At 48.3% G+C, this 18,934-nt stretch overlaps 1 protein-coding gene across 1 annotated transcript; it reads right to left on the bottom strand.

The window, feature by feature from the left end:
- Nucleotides 1-2,913: 2,913 nt before the first annotated feature.
- LOC136594620 (fucolectin-4-like) lies at nt 2,914-17,564 on the bottom strand. The gene is made up of 4 exons (XM_066588693.1): nt 17,489-17,564; nt 7,298-7,382; nt 6,384-6,669; nt 2,914-3,082 (listed from the first exon to the last, which is right to left on the bottom strand). The coding sequence occupies exons 2-4, from the start codon at nt 7,365-7,367 to the stop codon at nt 2,914-2,916; spliced, it is 525 nt and encodes a 174-aa protein (XP_066444790.1). The 5' UTR covers nt 7,368-7,382; nt 17,489-17,564.
- Between the last annotated feature and the right edge of the window lie 1,370 nt (nt 17,565-18,934).

The following is an 18,934-nucleotide window of genomic DNA, read 5'->3' on the forward strand; positions in this document are numbered from 1 at the left end:
GTTACCATCAGTGCCCCAGTTACAGGTGTGTTCCCCTAACTGCCTCATCCTCAGGTGTGCTCCCATCAGTGCCCCAGCCTCACGTGTGTTCCCATCAGTGCCCCAGCCTCCCATAACTGCCTCATCCTTGGGTGTGCTTCCATTAGTGCCCCAGCCTCAGCTGTGCTTCCAATAGTTTCCCATCTTGAGGTGTGCTCCAATCAGTGCCACACCCTTAGGTATGAACCCATCAGTGCCACATATTCAGGAAAGCACAATCAGTGCCCCATCCTCAGGTAGGTGTGCTCCCATCAGTACCACATCTTCAGCTGTGCACCCACCAGTGCCCCATCGTCATGTGTGCTGCCATCAGTGCCCCAGTTTTAGGTGTGCTCCCATAACTGCCTCATCCTTAGGTGTGCTCCTAGCCATACCCCATTCTCAGGTGTGCTTCCATCAGTGCCCCCATCCTCAGGTGTGCACCCATCAGTGCCACTTCCTGAGGTGTGTTACTATTAGTGCCTTAGTTTTAGGTGTGATCCCTTAACTGCCTCATCCTCAGTTGTGCATCATCCAGTGCCACATCTTCACGTGCCATATGCTCAGGTGTGTTACCATCAGTGCCCCAGTTTTAGGTGTGATCCTATTACTGCCTCATCTTCAGGTGTGCTCCCCTCAGTGCCCCAGCCTCAGCTGTGCTTCCAATAGTTTCCCATCCTGAGGTGTGCTCCTATCAGTGCCACACCCTTAGGTATGAACCCATCAGTGCCACATATTCAGGAGAGCACAATCAGTGCCCCATCCTCAGGTAGGTGTGCTCCCATCAGTACCACATCCTCAGCTATGCACCCACCAGTGCCCCATCGTCATGTGTGCTGCCATCAGTGCCCCAGTTTTAGGTGTGCTCCCATAACTGCCTCATCCTTAGGTGTGCTCCTAGCCATACCCCATTCTCAGGTGTGCTTCCATCAGTGCCCCCATCCTCAGGTGTGCACCCATCAGTGCCACTTCCTGAGGTGTGTTACTATTAGTGCCTTAGTTTTAGGTGTGATCCCTTAACTGCCTCATCCTCAGTTGTGCATCATCCAGTGCCACATCTTCACGTGCCATATGCTCAGGTGTGTTACCATCAGTGCCCCAGTTTTAGGTGTGATCCTATTACTGCCTCATCTTCAGGTGTGCTCTCATCAGTGCCCCAGCCTCACGTGTGTTCCCGTCAGTGTCGCAGCGTCACGTGTGCTTCCATCAGTGCCCTATCCTCAGGTGTGCACCAATAAGTTTCCAAGCCTCAGGTGTTCTCCTGTCAGTGCTCCATCCTCAGGTGTGCACTCATCAGTGCTCCATCCTCAGGTGTGCACTCATCAGTGCTCCATCCTCAGGTGTGCACTCATCAGTGCTCAATCCTCAGGTGTGCACCTGCAGCGTCTGAGGAGCAGGCTCTCAGCCGAGGAGACAGCGGGGCAGAGAAATAGGGAAAGATCACACAATGGTAACTGTGGTTACCTGTAGTCCTGTTTGTCACACGTGACGCCAATGTTCCGTCCTCTGCGGTGGATCTGTCTGATGTAATTCCGGGAAATAAAGTAGTCCACACACAGAGTGTCTTTTTCAGAACAAAAACTGGGAATGTAAGGGTTCTGCCCATTAACCTAACTCTTTTCAGGCAAATAACAATAAACAGTCCTTAGCAGAAAAACAGAGAATTTGACTGATGCTGGATCAGCGAGGACTCTCGGGGTATTGCTCAACCACAGTCCCAGTTATCTCTTGGTTTTCTCTCTCCAGTAACTCTCTCTCTACTGTCAGTCACTCCCACTTTTCCCGCACTCCGGCGGTTTCTTTCTCTCCCTCTCCAGACACATATAGTTGTGGAGTCGTACAGATAACCCAGACTGTAGGCCCAGTGTCATCATGCGTCTCGGAGTGTGTGTGTCCAGGAGCGGAGCCATACAGATAACTTGGACTGTAGCGAGGTGTCATCCTGTGTTCTCCTCCCTGACCTCTCTAACCTGTTTTTCCTGCACTGGTGTGTGAAGTTATATGTATTCTGAAAGTAAAGTTCCAGTCTCTGACCATTCCCGGTGACTAAAGTTATCAAATATCTGTGTGTGGACTTTCTTACTTTTCCCATCGGACATCTTGCGGAGTAAGGAACGGTGGCGTCACCCGTGACATATTTACTCAAGTCCACTGCACCAATTATTCAGGTAGCCACTGTCCCAGCGTTGCCTGGAAGAGGCCTGGCAGTGCCTTGGCCGGGGTCGCACGCGTCCCTCAGGGGAGGAGTTGGTAGTGCCACCGTGACATCCCTGACAACTACCCCCGCCATCTCCTCAGTGCTGTGCCTCGTGTCTTGGTCGCTGCACAGTTCTTATGCGTCTTCTCAGGTCCGGGTTCATTCACTCTTTAGGGATGGTGGCCATAGGGAGTTTCTCTGAAAGGCTGGGCCCAGACAAGAACAGCGGGCCACCTCTTGGACTCCTCCATGTCGAACCCATGGCTCCTCTCTCTGGAACTACCTGAGCTTCTATCTCTCAGAACTCTTAGATCTCCAACACAGACAAGTGACCCTTCTTTGATACGACACACTATGAGACAAAACTACACATTTTCCAGACATGACTAGACATTAACCCATTCATGCCTGCAGACATCCAATACACATAAATGTGATGCATTCCACATACAAGACAGTTTTGGAGGGGACCCCAAACTCTGGGCCACTACACACCCATCAGTTCCCCATCCTCAGGTGTGCCTCCCCAATAGTGCAAGCTCTACCTCCAGCATTTGATAGGTTGCATCTGAAATGTCAGAATGCATCTGTAAATTGCTTTTTGGCATTTTTTTAATGGTGTAAATAGAATTCCAGAAGATTATTAATTAATGCATGAAGTTTACTGCAGCAGAATCTTCTATGTGTGACCATCACAGCTAAATGCACAAAGCTTGATTAGAATCAGGAACAGCAAAAATCTGGACTTCGCAGAGCTGAAGATAGGTGAGTTTTCCTGGCTGGATGATGTTGACATATTGGCCGACCAGGTTGTTGCACTGCAGGGTCTGGGTGCCTCCCCTGGGGATGGAATTGATGCCTGCACAGCTGTATAGAAAGACAAACAATTGTTAGCGCATCATTATCACCAGGAGCCGCTGCACCCACATCCTGGTGTCTGGGGGGAACAAACGTCCCTCTGTGACTGAAGACACCACTAAAATGGGGGCCCAGTACAGATTTTCCCAGTTACCCCTCTGACTATTATTTGCAGGACTCTAGATCCAAAACATGGTATCAGGCGGACCACTAAGGTAACAGTAACTCAAAAAAGACCTCCAGTTCAGCCAATTATTCTGCAATGTTGATCCAGAAGAAGGACATCCGCCCATTCCGTCTATTAATTTAGAGTTGTCGCCTTTGTATCCACTCAAGCTCTGATATGTCCTTACCGGTGCCCAAAACTGTCCACAATATCCCATGTGTGGTCTGACCAGTGGCTTGTAAAGAGGAAGAACAATGTTCTCATCATGTGCCCCTCGACCTCTTCTGATGCCCCCATGATCCTATCTGCCTTGGCAGCAGCTGCCTGACACTGGTTGCTCCAGTTAAGCTTACAGGTAACTAAAACCCCCAAGTCCTTCTCCATGTCGGCGTTGTCCAGTGGTTTCCCATTTAGTGTGTAATGGTGACATGTATTTCCTGCCCATGTGCATAAACACACATTCTGCCACTTTTCTGCCCCCAACTTACCCAGATCCTCTTGCAATCTCCTTGCATCTCTCCTGTGTTAATTACTTTACATAGTTTTGTATCCTCTGCAAATATTGATATCTTCACAATCCTTCTACCAGGTCATTAATATATATAGTAAAAATAACAGGGCCCAATAGTGCCCCCTGTGGTATCCCACTAGTAACACTTTTAACACTGTCCCTTGTAATGCCTCAAGTAATAGTGACCTGCCCAATACTGTCCCCTGTGGTACCCCACTAGTACCAGTGACCCCTCCAATACTGCCTCCTGTGGTACCTCACTAGTAACAGTGACCCCTCCTATACTGTCCCCTGTGGTACCCCACTAGTAAGTGACCCCTCTAATGCTACCCCCTGTGGTGCCCCACTAGTAACAGTGACCCCTCCTATACTGCCCCCTGTGGTACCCCACTAGTAACAGTTACCCCTCCAATACTGCCCCCTGTGGTATACCACTAGTAACGGTGACCCCTCCTATACTGCCCCTGTGGTATCCCACTAGTAACAGTGACCCCTCATATACTGCCCCCTGTGGTACCCCACTAGTAATGGTGACCCCTCCAATACTGTCCCCTGTGGTACCCCAATAGTAACAGTTACCCCTCCAATACTGCCCCCTGTGGTACCCCACTAGTAACAGTGACCCCTCCTATACTGCCCCCTGTGGTACCCACCCCACTAGTAACAGTGACCCCTCCTATACTGCCCCCTGTGGTACCCACCCCACTAGTACCAGTGACCCCTCCAATACTGCATCCTGTAGTACCCCACTAGTACCAGTGACCCCTCCAATACTGCCCCCTGTGGTACCCCACTAGTAAGTGACCCCATTAATGCTACCCCATGTGGTACCCCACTATTAACGATAACCCCTCCAATACTGCCCCCTGTGGTACCCCTCTAGTAACAATGACCCTTTCAATACTGCCCCCAGTGGTACCCCACTAGTAATGATGACGCCTCCGATACTGCCTCCCGTGGTACCCCAACTAGTAACACTAACCCCTTCAATACTGCCCCCTGTGGTATCCCACTAGCAATGGTGACCCCTCCAATACTGTCCCCTGTGGTACCCTACTAGTAACAGTGACCCCTCCAATACTGACCCCTGTGGTACCCCACTAGTAACAGTGATACCCCTAATACTGCCCCCTGTGGTACCCCACTAGTAACAGTGATACCCCCTAATACTGCCCCCTGTGGTACCCCACTAGTAATGGTGACCCCTCTAATACTGACCCCTGTGGTACCCCACTAGTAACAGTGATACCCCCTAATACTGCCCCCTGTGGTATCCCACTAGCAATGGTGACCCCTCCAATACTGCCCCCTGTGGTACCCTACTAGTAACAGTGACCCCTCCAATACTGACCCCTGTGGTACCCCACTAGTAACAGTGATACCCCCTAATACTGCCCCCTGTGGTACCCCACCAGTAACAGTGATACCCCCTAATACTGCCCCCTGTGGTACCCCACTAGTAATGGTGACCCCTCTAATACTGACCCCTGTGGTACCCCACTAGTAACAGTGATACCCCCTAATACTGACCCCTGTGGTACCCCATTAGTAATGGTGACCCCTCGAATACTGCCCCCTGTGGTACCCCACTAGTAACAGTGACCCCTCCAATACTAACCCCTGTGGTACCCCACTAGTAACAGTGACCCCTCCAATACTAACCCCTGTGGTACCCCACTAGTAACAGTGACCCCTCCAATACTAACCCCTGTGGTACCCCACTAGTAACAGTGACCCCTCCAATACTAACCCCTGTGGTACCCCGCTAGTAACGGTGACCCCTCCAATACTAACCCCTGTGGTACTCCACTAGTAACGGTGACCCATTTATAACCCCCCTCTGCCTTCTATCACTGACCAGTTACTTACACACATTCTCGCCCAGACCAAGCATTCTCAGTTTATAGACCAACCTTTTACACGGCACAGTATCAAACGCTTTGGAAAGATCCAGATATACAAGATCCAGGGACTCCCCGGTCCAGCCTAGAACTTACCTCCTTGTAGAAGCTGATCAGGTCAGTATGACAGGAGCGATCTCTCATAAACCCATGCTGATATGGAGTAATACGGCTATTTTCCATGAGGTCCTCCAGGATGGCATCTCTTAGAAACCCTTTTACCCACAGTACAAGTTAGACTTACCGGCCTGTAGTTTCCAGGGTCACCTTTTGACCCCTTTTTGGAAGGTCTTAGATTGCGCCCAAGTATCACTGGGTCTTTGCAGCCCATAGAGGGAGAAATGGAGTGCAGCATAATAAGCATTAGAGGGGATGCAGGCAATCAGATCTGACGGTGGCCCCTTTGCAGTTTGGTCCATCCAACAGTTGACACAAGAAGAGTCATCCATTAGATAGAAGACATGCATGACTCTCAGCAATACAAAGCATTGATCTGGGTCGTGGCACTTCACATTGCATTGTGAACCTTCTTGACGTTGGTGAGTTACCAGCATATTGCAGCATATTTTGCCCCCCCATTCCCTCGCCAAGCACTGGTTTGTGTTGAGAGGATAGATTCAGCCTATCACCTAATCACATGACCTCTCCCGCTGACTGATAGCCTTGAAGCTCCCCAACAGTTAGAGGTTCCCCATCCCAAAGACATGCAGAACTGTCCCCATCAGTACTCACAATGCGTTATTGTTGCCGTTGTTCTCCAGAGAGTTCCCCACCAGGACTTTGGCTCCATCCAGAAATTCGGAACAGCAGTCGCCTCTGTTAGTGATGGTGATGTGGGAGATTCTATAGGGTCTCAGCAGATCCACCCTCCACCAGGGAGACATGTCTAGGCTCGTAGAAGAGCAGGACCCATGGAAAAAATTAGAGTCCGGATTATCGTCTATGGCATTGATAGCGTCGCTGTTCCAATCAAATCTGGAGGATTGTGTAGAGCGACCGTGAAGGGCGACATTCCTGACTGTGGGGGGAAAATGGGAGCCTTGTGAGTGAAAGAAGACCCTCCGGTCATTCAACAGTAAAAGATCCCACCACACTTGGTTTCAATTGTAAAAAAATTGCATCACACTCGCATAAATACTGCAAATTCTGCATCAATTTTGAGTCCAGATTCGCACCCATGGATCCACAGCTGACTTCAGCCCGCGCAGCGCTCCTCTCGCCTCCCAAATACTGCGGGTAGCCAAGGCGCAGTGAACACCAGGAACTGGCACTGGGTGCCGCTGCCAGCGGTCATGTGATGCACTGGTCGTGGGATGCCATCACATGGTCGGCGGAGGTGCTCAGTTGCAGTTCCCGGTGTGCGCTGCAGGTAGCGGTAGTATTTGGGAGGTGAGAGGAGCGCTGCACGGGCTGTGATCAGCTGCAGATCCATTGGTGCTGATTTTGAGTCACCGATGCTGTGGATTTTGACTCTGTTTTGATGCGGAGATGCTGTGGATTTTGACTCTGTTTTGATGCGGAGATGCTGTGGATTTTGACTCTGTTTTGATGCGGAGATGCTGTGGATTTTGCCACAGAGTTTTCCATCTCGCAGCATTTCCGCCACATGTGAACATATCCTGAAGGATATAATGTAGTTGTCTTACTTGGAAGAACGCTGCTAGCAGCTGCAGTACACAGAAGGCACAGGAGGGCGGTGCTGTGGAGTAACTCCATTCTCTTGAAGGCAATCTAGACAAAGCAATAACACCACAATAGTCATACAACCAATAGATTATAGCGCTTTACATAGGACTGCAGGTATCACACAGCTACAACCCCCAAGAGTCCGTTCCCATGTGGGGGCTTAAAAATGACCCATAAGTCATGATCTTTGTTATCCAGTAGGACGCACTACTAGACTATCTGCACGACATCAGAGGTTCGAGCTGCTCTTCTCTTCACCATGATTTACACTGCAACTCTGCTCTATTACAAAAACAAAACGTTCATCAAGGATTCCAACCTGGCTGCATCAACTGTTAAGAGTCTAAAGATAGTCTGAGGTATATCAGTAGCTCAGGCTGTTGCTCTGTCCCTCCACCGTGCTTTACACTGCAGCACAAACAGGAATCTAGTACATATTAAGCTTATAGCTGCTAGATCCAAATACCAGCATGAAGTTAGAAGTTCTCTCACCTGTAGAGTCAGAACGTCCTTGTGTTTCTGGAGCGAGCGGGTAACAAGTGCAGAAGGTAAAGGGGTGTATATATATATATATAGATGGAGGCTCCTGCTGGCACCTGACCAGCCCGGGCTTCTGGGTACTTTGACCACCCCCATATTACTTGGAAAGTCATATTAGTAAATATAAAGAATGGGAATAAATATTGACTGAAACCTCTCAGTGATGAATGCGGAGACCGCCGCCCCTGCGCAGGCGATGGGGCCCCTTATCTGATGAAGAACAGTTTATCCATTATTTGCCATGTGTCCACCAGTGGCTCGCAGCTACTGTTTGCACATCTGGGAGAGCCTATAGTATTAGAAAAGCTTCCAATATTTGCCCTTTCTGACTACTACCCCCAGCAGGCTCCTCGGCAGTGTACGGTAAGCTCCAGGGTAGAGCGCAGCTTCACTGCTGTGAGAGGTATTGTCATTGCTCCACCATTTGATGTAATCGTCAATGCTTTAGCCTCAATGTTCTGCAGTCAGTGATCGGTTTTCCAGCTACAGCCCGGCAAGTTCCCAGCCATGGAGTCACAGCGGGTCCAGAAAGTCTTCACACCCTCTCCTCACTTTTTACACGTTGTGGCCTTGTGTCCCGCTCATTTTGCACTCAGTACCCCATAATGACAAAGGAACAACAGAATTGGAGAAATCGTTGAAAACTGTTTAAAAAGGAAAAATTCATATTCCACAGTGACCTAAGTATTCACACCCCGTACTCAGTACTTAGTTGGCCCTCTGGCAGTGATTCCAGCCTCCAGTCTTCTTGGCTGTGATGCCACAAGGTTTGCACACCTGGATTTGTGTATTGTCTGCCCTCTGTCAGGTTGGATGGGGGCCATCTGTGGACAACCATTGTCAAGTCTCCCCAGAGATGTCCCATTGGGTTTAGGGTTCTGGCTGGGCCACTCAAGGGCATTCACAGAGTTGTCCCCCCTCCTGTATTGTCTTGGCTGGGGTCTTAAGTTCATTGTCTTGTTGGAAAGTGACCCTTCTGCCCAGTCTGAGGTCCCTTGCTCTCTGGATCAGGTTTTCATTATCTCTGTACTTTCAGCTTTCCATCCACCCTGACCGGTCTCCCCTCCCCTAGCATTATGCTCCACCACCAGGCTTCACTGTAGCTCCTTCTGTACCTCTACAAACCCATAGTGCCCCCCTCTGTGCCTTCACAAACCCATAGTGCCCCCTCTGTGCCTTCACAAACCCATAGTGGCCCCTTCTGTGCCTTCACAAACCCGTAGTGGCCCCTTCTGTATTTGTACAAACCAATAGTGCCCCCTCTGTGCTTCCACACACTAATAGTGCCCCTTCTATGACTCCACAAACCTATAGTGCTGCTTTGTGTCTCATCAAATCCATAGTGTTGCTTTGTGCCTCCATCAACCAATTGTGCCCCTTCTGTGCCTCTACAAACCAATAGTGCCCCTTTGTGCTTCCACAAACTAGTAGTGCCCTTTCTGTGCCTCCACAAATCAATATTGTCACCACTGTGCCTCCACAAAGCAGTAGTACCCCCTCTGGGCCAAATAAAGCAATAGTACCCCTTTCTGTGACCCTTGCAGTCCTCAGCCCCTGCGACTCTGGCCAGCAGAGGAACCGCTTTTGTATCTATTCAAACACAATGCACCACCCTGTATATAGCCCAACACCTCCCTCGTCTCCTGCACTCCAACGCGTTGTAGGTTCAGAATGAGAGCAGGACATGGGCCTCTCCTGGCTAGAGTTGCAGGGCGAGGAGGGCCAGCAACAGCAGTTGAGTTTTCGGACAGTCTGTTTATGATCCAGGTCAGAAGCCCCAGATCTAAATGCCAGTGCTGCGGCCCCTCAGTGCTCATCTTGGGTCTGAATTAGCATAAGTGATCTGGTTTGGAGTCTTTACGGGGTCTGCTCTAGAGTCTGTACTAGTTTTGGTGGTGTTGTCTGGCATCTATGTTTGTTTAGGGGCCTGGTCTAAGGTCTGTATCAGGGGGAAGGTTGTCTGTATTTATTAAAGGGGTTGTCCCGCGCCGAAACGGGGTTTTTTTTTTTTCAACAGCCCCCCCGTTCGGCGCGAGACAAACCCGATGCAGGGACCTAAAAAAAAATCCGCACAGCGCTTACCTGAATCCCCGCGCTCCGGTGACTTCTTACTTACCGGTTGAAGATGGCCGCCGGGACCTTCTCCCTCGGTGGACCGCAGGGCTTCTGTGCGGTCCATTGCCGATTCCAGCCTCCTGATTGGCTGGAATCGGCACGTGACGGGGCGGAGCTACACGGAGCCACTCTCCGGCAAGAGCGGCCCCATTCAGAAAAGAAGAAGACCGGACTGCGCAAGCGCGTCTAATCTGGCGATTAGACGCTGAAAATTAGACGGCACCATGGAGACGAGGACGCTAGCAACGGAACAGGTAAGTGAAAAACTTCTTATAACTTCTGTATGGCTCATAATTAATGCACAATGTACATTACAAAGTGCACTAATATGGCCATACAGAAGTGTATAGACCCACTTGCTTTCGCGGGACAACCCCTTTAAGGTGGTCTGCAAGGGTGTAATTAGAGTTGGGTCGGTCCTAGGGCAAATTCTGGACTAGGGTGGCTCCCCCAGGCTTGCTACCTAGATGCACAGACCCCAGTGGTGTTGCTGGGATGGATATGTATGTAGTCTAGTGCAATTAAACCCAGGGATGTCATCTCTGATTTGAGTCATTCACTTTCACTTTTCTTTTTGTTCCAGACCACCATGGCTACTTCTGTCAGCCACCACTCATCTCTTCAGAATTTAAGTGGCTAACCACACTATGTTTACCTTTGTCCGTTTCACAGAAGATGTTCCAAAGTGTGCCCCAGCGTGACCGTGGGCCTCTGCATCCAAACTCAAAAACTGAAGTATCATACACATGTATGATGCTTCGAGTTCTTGTCTGGAGACACACATTAAGCCGGGACTCACCTTGGAACATCGTCCATGAAACGGACGCTAAAGATCGAGTGGTTAGCCCTGAACACAGAGAAATGTTTGACTGCACTTTTCCTGCATATCTACACCTTTACTGAAGCACTCCATTCATAGTGCTCCAGACTGTAATAATGCCCCATATGTGCCCCACAAAATAATAGAGCCCCAATACAGTAACAGTGCCCACTTTGTGGCCCCACACATCAATACTGCCCAATACAGTAACAGTACTTTCTCTGTGCCTCATACAGCAATAGTTCCCTCCTCCTGACCCATGCAATAATGCTCTGCCCCCCATACAGTATTAGTGCCCCCATTGTGCCCTATACAGTAATGATGCCCCCATTGTGCCCCATATAGTATTAGTGGTACCCACAGTGCATCCATATAGTAGTTGCGGCCTCCACAGTGCCCCTATATAGTCAGAGTGGCCCCATAGTGCCAGGATATAGTAATAGCTGTCACTTCGTACCACTTAAGATTACAACAAACAGGTAATACCCGTTTGCACAATGAGAAGCAGATCCTCTTCCTCTGCTTGCAGCCCGATGTAGTGCAATGCAATGATGTCATCCCGCCGCGTGAGCTGGAAGCCATACAGATCCACATGGGGATACAGACAGACCCTCTGGGCTGGATGCAGTTACAGACCCTTTTTAGTGGTTGGTCTTTGGTCGGTATTTATTTCGGAGTGTGATGAGGGGGATCATATATACTACTTGTGATTAAAATGACTTACGTTAGGGGCGTGTCTAATATAAATGGGCATAAAGACACTTTGCAAGTATGGCTATGACCAGCGTCCGAGGTCTGAGGTGCGTCCGTCGGTCCAGTGCTGCGGATATTGAAGAGTTTCAGATGTCCTGCCTTGACCTCATGGCTGAAGCTGAACCCAAGAGCTGCATCCCAGGACATTGGCTGGAGTTATCGCAGCCAAGACCTTCACGAGCAAACAGAGGCAGAGATTGTGGGAGCCGCTGTGTGTTCAGAGCCAAGGAGTGGTTAGTCTTAAGTGTGTGAACTGAGATAAAGTGGGGAAGTATTTAGGTAGAGAGTGTGGGAGCGAGTGTGCTGGGACCTAAAGTGTGTTTAGTCTTAAAGTCTGTGACGTGAGATGACATGGCTGTAGATTCAGACCGTTTAGAAGGGAGTCGCTCCTGTTTATTCACCACCTATGGAATAGTGGTCACTGTGTGAAATGCACTTTGCTCTTGTTTACTATCCACATTAATTAAAATGTGCTTCACAATTAGCACTGCCAACCGGAGTACATCTTGGACGCAGTCCTGGAACAGCCATTCGCGGATGTTTGTGATGCCCAGTTGTAACACTGTCCCATGGTATCGGAGGGCTGGGAGATACGGCTACTGCCCAGGAAAGGAGACTGCTATAGGTGAAGTTTAAATGCTGCCATTTAGTGTCTAGCCATGGTGTTTCAGCTTTGAGGGACTGTCTGAAGGTTCTAGCCCAGTGCCTATATCTTCCTGAGGTAGTCTGGAACCTTTAAGGGCTCTCGTGTAGGGGTCTTTCTTTGTTTAAGGGGTCTCCTCTTGGTATGTATTGGTTTAAGAGGTCATGTTTGGGGTCTGTATTAGTTTAGGGTATCTCGTCTTAGGTCTATACTAGTTTAGGTGTTCTCATCTTGGGTCTCTATTAGTTAGAGGGTCTGGTTTGGGGTCTATATTTAGGGGCTCTTCTCTATTGATTTAGGTGCTCTTCTCTGGGGTCTATATTAGTTTAGGGGCACTTATCTGGGTATTGTATTAGTTTAGGGGTCTAATCTGGGGTCTGTATGAGTTTAGCGGCTCTCCTCTGGGATCTGTATTAGTTTAGGGGTCTAATCTGGGGTCTGTATGAGTTTAGCGGCTCTCCTCTGGGATCTGTATTAGTTTAGGGGTCTAATCTGGGGTCTGTATGAGTTTAGCGGCTCTCCTCTGGGATCTGTATTAGTTTAGTGGTCTAATCTGGGGTCTGTATGAGTTTAGCAGCTCTCGTCTGGGATCTGTATTAGTTTAGGGGTCTAATCTGGGGTCTGTATGAGTTTAGTGGCTCTCCTCTGGGATCTGTATTAGTTTAGGGGTCTAATCTGGGGTCTGTATGAGTTTAGCAGCTCTCGTCTGGGATCTGTATTAGTTTAGGGGTCTAATCTGGGGTCTGTATGAGTTTAGCGGCTCTCGTCTGGGATCTGTATTAGTTTAGGGGCACTTATCTGGGTATTGTATTAGTTTAGGGGTCTAATCTGGGGTCTGTATGAGTTTAGCAGCTCTCGTCTGGGATCTGTATTAGTTTAGGGGTCTAATCTGGGGTCTGTATGAGTTTAGTGGCTCTCGTCTGGGATCTGTATTAGTTTAGGGGTCTAATCTGGGGTCTGTATGAGTTTAGTGGCTCTCCTCTGGGATCTGTATTAGTTTAGGGGTCTAATCTGGGGTCTGTATGAGTTTAGTGGCTCTCCTCTGGGATCTGTATTAGTTTAGGGGTCTAATCTGGGGTCTGTATGAGTTTAGTGGCTCTCCTCTGGGATCTGTATTAGTTTAGGGGTCTAATCTGGGGTCTGTATGAGTTTAGTGGCTCTCCTCTGGGATCTGTATTAGTTTAGGGGTCTAATCTGGGGTCTGTATGAGTTTAGTGGCTCTCCTCTGGGATCTGTATTAGTTTAGGGGTCTAATCTGGGGTCTGTATGAGTTTAGCGGCTCTCGTCTGGGATCTGTATTAGTTTAGGGGCACTTATCTGGGTATTGTATTAGTTTAGGGGTCTAATCTGGGGTCTGTATGAGTTTAGCAGCTCTCGTCTGGGATCTGTATTAGTTTAGGGGTCTAATCTGGGGTCTGTATGAGTTTAGTGGCTCTCGTCTGGGATCTGTATTAGTTTAGGGGTCTAATCTGGGGTCTGTATGAGTTTAGTGGCTCTCCTCTGGGATCTGTATTAGTTTAGGGGTCTAATCTGGGGTCTGTATGAGTTTAGTGGCTCTCCTCTGGGATCTGTATTAGTTTAGGGGTCTAATCTGGGGTCTGTATGAGTTTAGTGGCTCTCCTCTGGGATCTGTATTAGTTTAGGGGTCTAATCTGGGGTCTGTATGAGTTTAGCGGCTCTCGTCTGGGATCTGTATTAGTTTAGGGGTCTAATCTGGGGTCTGTATGAGTTTAGCGGCTCTCCTCTGGGATCTGTATTAGTTTAGGGGTCTAATCTGGGGTCTGTATGAGTTTAGCAGCTCTCGTCTAGGATCTGTATTAGTTTAGGGGTCTAATCTGGGGTCTGTATGAGTTTAGCGGCTCTCCTCTGGGATCTGTATTAGTTTAGGGGGTCTAATCTGGGGTCTGTATGAGTTTAGCGGCTCTCCTCTGGGATCTGTATTAGTTTAGGGGTCTAATCTGGGGTCTTTATGAGTTTAGCGGCTCTCGTCTGGGATCTGTATTAGTTTAGGGGTCTAATCTGGGGTCTGTACGAGTTTAGCGGCTCTCCTCTGGGATCTGTATTAGTTTAGTGGTCTAATCTGGGGTCTGTATGAGTTTAGCAGCTCTCGTCTGGGATCTGTATTAGTTTAGGGGTCTAATCTGGGGTCTGTATGAGTTTAGTGGCTCTCCTCTGGGATCTGTATTAGTTTAGGGGTCTAATCTGGGGTCTTTATGAGTTTAGCGGCTCTCGTCTGGGATCTGTATTAGTTTAGGGGTCTAATCTGGGGTCTGTACGAGTTTAGCGGCTCTCCTCTGGGATCTGTATTAGTTTAGTGGTCTAATCTGGGGTCTGTATGAGTTTAGCAGCTCTCGTCTGGGATCTGTATTAGTTTAGGGGTCTAATCTGGGGTATGTATGAGTTTAGTGGCTCTCCTCTGGGATCTGTATTAGTTTAGGGGTCTAATCTGGGGTCTGTATGAGTTTAGTGGCTCTCCTCTGGGATCTGTATTAGTTTAGGGGTCTAATCTGGGGTCTGTATGAGTTTAGTGGCTCTCCTCTGGGATCTGTATTAGTTTAGGGGTCTAATCTGGGGTCTGTATGAGTTTAGCGGCTCTCCTCTGGGATCTGTATTAGTTTAGGGGCACTTATCTGGGTATTGTATTAGTTTAGGGGTCTAATCTGGGGTCTGTATGAGTTTAGTGGCTCTCCTCTGGGATCTGTATTAGTTTAGGGGTCTAATCTGGGGTCTGTATGAGTTTAGTGGCTCTCCTCTGGGATCTGTATTAGTTTAGGGGTCTAATCTGGGGTCTGTATGAGTTTAGTGGCTCTCCTCTGGGATCTGTATTAGTTTAGGGGTCTAATCTGGGGTCTGTATGAGTTTAGCGGCTCTCGTCTGGGATCTGTATTAGTTTAGGGGCACTTATCTGGGTATTGTATTAGTTTAGGGGTCTAATCTGGGGTCTGTATGAGTTTAGCAGCTCTCGTCTGGGATCTGTATTAGTTTAGGGGTCTAATCTGGGGTCTGTATGAGTTTAGTGGCTCTCGTCTGGGATCTGTATTAGTTTAGGGGTCTAATCTGGGGTCTGTATGAGTTTAGTGGCTCTCCTCTGGGATCTGTATTAGTTTAGGGGTCTAATCTGGGGTCTGTATGAGTTTAGTGGCTCTCCTCTGGGATCTGTATTAGTTTAGGGGTCTAATCTGGGGTCTGTATGAGTTTAGCGGCTCTCCTCTGGGATCTGTATTAGTTTAGGGGTCTAATCTGGGGTCTGTACGAGTTTAGCAGCTCTCGTCTAGGATCTGTATTAGTTTAGGGGTCTAATCTGGGGTCTGTATGAGTTTAGCGGCTCTCCTCTGGGATCTGTATTAGTTTAGGGGGTCTAATCTGGGGTCTGTATGAGTTTAGCGGCTCTCCTCTGGGATCTGTATTAGTTTAGGGGTCTAATCTGGGGTCTGTATGAGTTTAGCGGCTCTCCTCTGGGATCTGTATTAGTTTAGGGGGTCTAATCTGGGGTCTTTATGAGTTTAGCGGCTCTCGTCTGGGATCTGTATTAGTTTAAGGGTCTAATCTGGGGTCTGTATGAGTTTAGCGGCTCTCCTCTGGGATCTGTATTAGTTTAGGGGGTCTAATCTGGGGTCTTTATGAGTTTAGCAGCTCTCGTCTGGGATCTGTATTAGTTTAGGTGTTCTCATCTTGGGTCTCTATTAGTTTAGAGGGTCTGGTTTGGGGTCTATATTTAGGGGCTCTTGTCTGTATTGATTTAGGGGCTCTTCTCTGGGGTCTATATTAGTTTAGGGGCACTTATCTGGGTATTGTATTAGTTTAGGGGTCTAATCTGGGGTCTTTATGAGTTTAGCAGCTCTCGTCTGGGATCTGTATTAGTTTAGGGATCTAATCTGGGGTCTGTATGAGTTTAGCGGCTCTCCTCTGGGATCTGTATTAGTTTAGGGATCTAATCTGGGGTCTGTATGAGTTTAGCAGCTCTCGTCTGGGGTCTGTATGAGTTTAGGGGTCTAATCTGGGGTCTGTATTAGTTTAGGGGTCTAATCTGGGGTCTTTATGAGTTTAGCGGCTCTCGTCTGGGGTCTGTATTAGTTTAGGGATCTAATCTGGGGTCTGTATGAGTTTAGCGGCTCTCCTCTGGGATCTGTATTAGTTTAGGGGTGTGTGGTCTGGGTCTATATTAGCTTAGTGGCTCTTATATAGGATCTATATTAGTTTAGGGTGTTGATCTGGGGTCTCAAGTAGTTTAGGGGCTCTCAGGTCTATATTACTTTATCGGCTCTTGCATCTGTATTGGTTTAGGGGGGTCTGGTCTGTAAATAAGTAGTTGCTCTAGGGTGTATATTAGTTTAGGGGATGTTGCCTTGGATCTATATTTGTTTTGGAGTCTAGGGTCTGTATTAGTTTAAGGGGAACGTTTAGGATCTGTCTTTAATCAGGTGGTCTTGTGGTATGAGGACTTATAAGCTATGGTTTCTCTGTTATCAGCCCGAAGGCTGAAGCATGTTATATATAGTTCTGTTTATTACATATATATCTACTGTATGCTAACGTTACCTTTATTAACTGCCCTTCCTCTTGTATAAAACGTAGTTGACTGTACATACGGTCTGCTGAGCCAGGTATCTAATCCTGTCCAGTGTGATACTGCCTCTAATCTTGTATCTGATGAACACCGTGTACCTGGATACAAGAAGATGGCAGCTATGATCCCCATCGACCTCCTCTCCATCTTTCCTTCTCCCTCCCTCCTTTCTGTGTGAAACTTACTAAGTGAAAGTAAACTATTCTTCCGTCTTTCTTTGCCTGATGCTAAAGATAAGATGACCCAATAAGTGATTTAATAAGCCTGCCTGCTCAATATATACATAAGCCTATGTCCGTCATGTAATAGCCACTCAGAGATTTGGGATCTTCGTGTCCCTAGGTGCCCCGGGTGTCTCCGCAGACGTTGGATCGCACATCAGTCTGGTTTGGGTTCTGCATATGTTTAGAGTCTATGATCCGTATTTCTTATGGTTTGTGGTGGAGGGGCCATATGCACTACTTGGCCTTGCAGACCCCAATACACCTCACTGCCACCACGGACCGCTTCTGACAGGTAGGTCGGTTTCCACCGGCCGACACACAATGAACAGACTTCGGAGTTATGGATCGCTTAAAGCGTCAAGGAAACTGACTAATAACTTTTAAAGCTTTACTCTAAAATGGGTCAGCAGGGCTTAGATAGAAATATACAAAAACAGAGATTTACAGAAGGGGAGGAGCTACAGATACAAACAGAAAGGGGGAAAATACCCGTCCGTGAAGTTGTATCACGCAGTCCTGGGCGAGGAGCGCTGGCACAGCCGACAGTTCTGCATTTAGATGTGGCTCCTGGGTCTGACGATGGGGCAGAGATCCCCTTAAAGGTGTGTCCCGCGCCGAAACGTTTTTTTTTTTTTTTCAACCCCCCCGTTCGGCGCGAGACAACCCCCGATGCAGGGACTTAAAAAAAAAAACGCACAGCGCTTACCTGAATCCCCGCGCTCTGGTGACTTCTTACTTACCGGTTGAAGATGGCCGCCGGGATCTTCTCCCTCGGTGGACCGCAGGGCTTCTGTGCGGTCCATTGCCAATTCCAGCCTCCTGATTGGCTGGAATCGGCACGTGACGGGGCGGAGCTACACGGAGCCGGCATCCTGCACGAGCGGCCCAATTGAGAAAAGAAGAAGACCCGGACTGCGCAAGCGCGTCTAATTTGGCCATTAGACGCCGAAAATTAGGCGGCTCCATGGAAACGAGGACGCTAGCAACGGAGCAGGTAAGTGAAAAACTTCTTATAACTTCTGTATGGCTCATAATTAATGCACAATGTACATTACAAAGTGCATTAATATGGCCATACAGAAGTGTATAGACCCACTTGCTTTCGCGGGACAACCCCTTTAAGGACCAGGGGGTTTCGTTCTAAGTGGACCAGTTTTTAGAGAGTTACCCCAGGGACTGTTAATGTACGTTTTTCTCTCTACTTGGCGTGGCTGCTAACTGCTGTATCACATGATGTATACAGAAGCTGCTGGTATCTGTAGATTGTGATAGCTTAACAGATCCCTAGAAGTTATGTGTATTCGACTGTTCTTTAAATTTGCATAACCTAGTTTCTTTGCAGTTCATTAGTTAGAATGAAATTTCTTTATTTTTGTAACCCCATTGTCTGCCTTGTATCCTGGAACCTGCTGGACCACTACATGTGGAGGGACACAGTGGGGGCACTATAAGTTTGGAGGGACACAGTGGGGGCACTATAAGTTTGGAGGGACTAAGTGGGGGCACTATAAGTTTGGAGGGACACAGTGGGGGCACTAGTACTATAGAGGATACTGAGAGAGTCATTGGAGGCAATGCAAGAGTCTGCAGAGACAAGTCATGGGTAGAAGCCTTCATGACGGTCTGGGCCAGATAGGAAAACTGAAAGTGAACATCATCAATCAAAGAAAACATCACTTGACGCTGGAGGTAACTGCACTGTAATCACTATCACTGCATAGAGCTGTATCGATTATTTAGCGGTATACTAGGGATGAGATGTTGTGTCTGAGCCTGCTGCATTATAGAAGATGTTTTATAGTGGCATATACACACACACACACACACATAATATATTTTTTCTTGGTGGGGATCCGGGCACCTTCTTGGCACAGGGACCCTTAGCACTCTGCTTCTGCCTCCGATAACTGCTATATACTATACAACCGTTATAAC

The sequence above is a fragment of the Eleutherodactylus coqui genome, chromosome 1, assembly GCF_035609145.1.
Source record: "Eleutherodactylus coqui strain aEleCoq1 chromosome 1, aEleCoq1.hap1, whole genome shotgun sequence".
Taxonomy (NCBI): domain Eukaryota; kingdom Metazoa; phylum Chordata; class Amphibia; order Anura; family Eleutherodactylidae; genus Eleutherodactylus; species Eleutherodactylus coqui.

Excerpts from the sequence above, each read along its gene's own strand:
- LOC136594620 (XM_066588693.1), bottom strand. The coding sequence starts at position 7,367 with ATGGAGTTACTCCACAGCACCGCCCTCCTGTGCCTTCTGTGTACTGCA. Across the intron at positions 6,670-7,297 it reads TGCTAGCAGCGTTCTTCCAA|TCAGGAATGTCGCCCTTCAC; the intron begins GTAAGACAACTA and ends TTCCCCCCACAG. Across the intron at positions 3,083-6,383 it reads AACGGCAACAATAACGCATT|CTGTGCAGGCATCAATTCCA; the intron begins GTGAGTACTGAT and ends CTTTCTATACAG.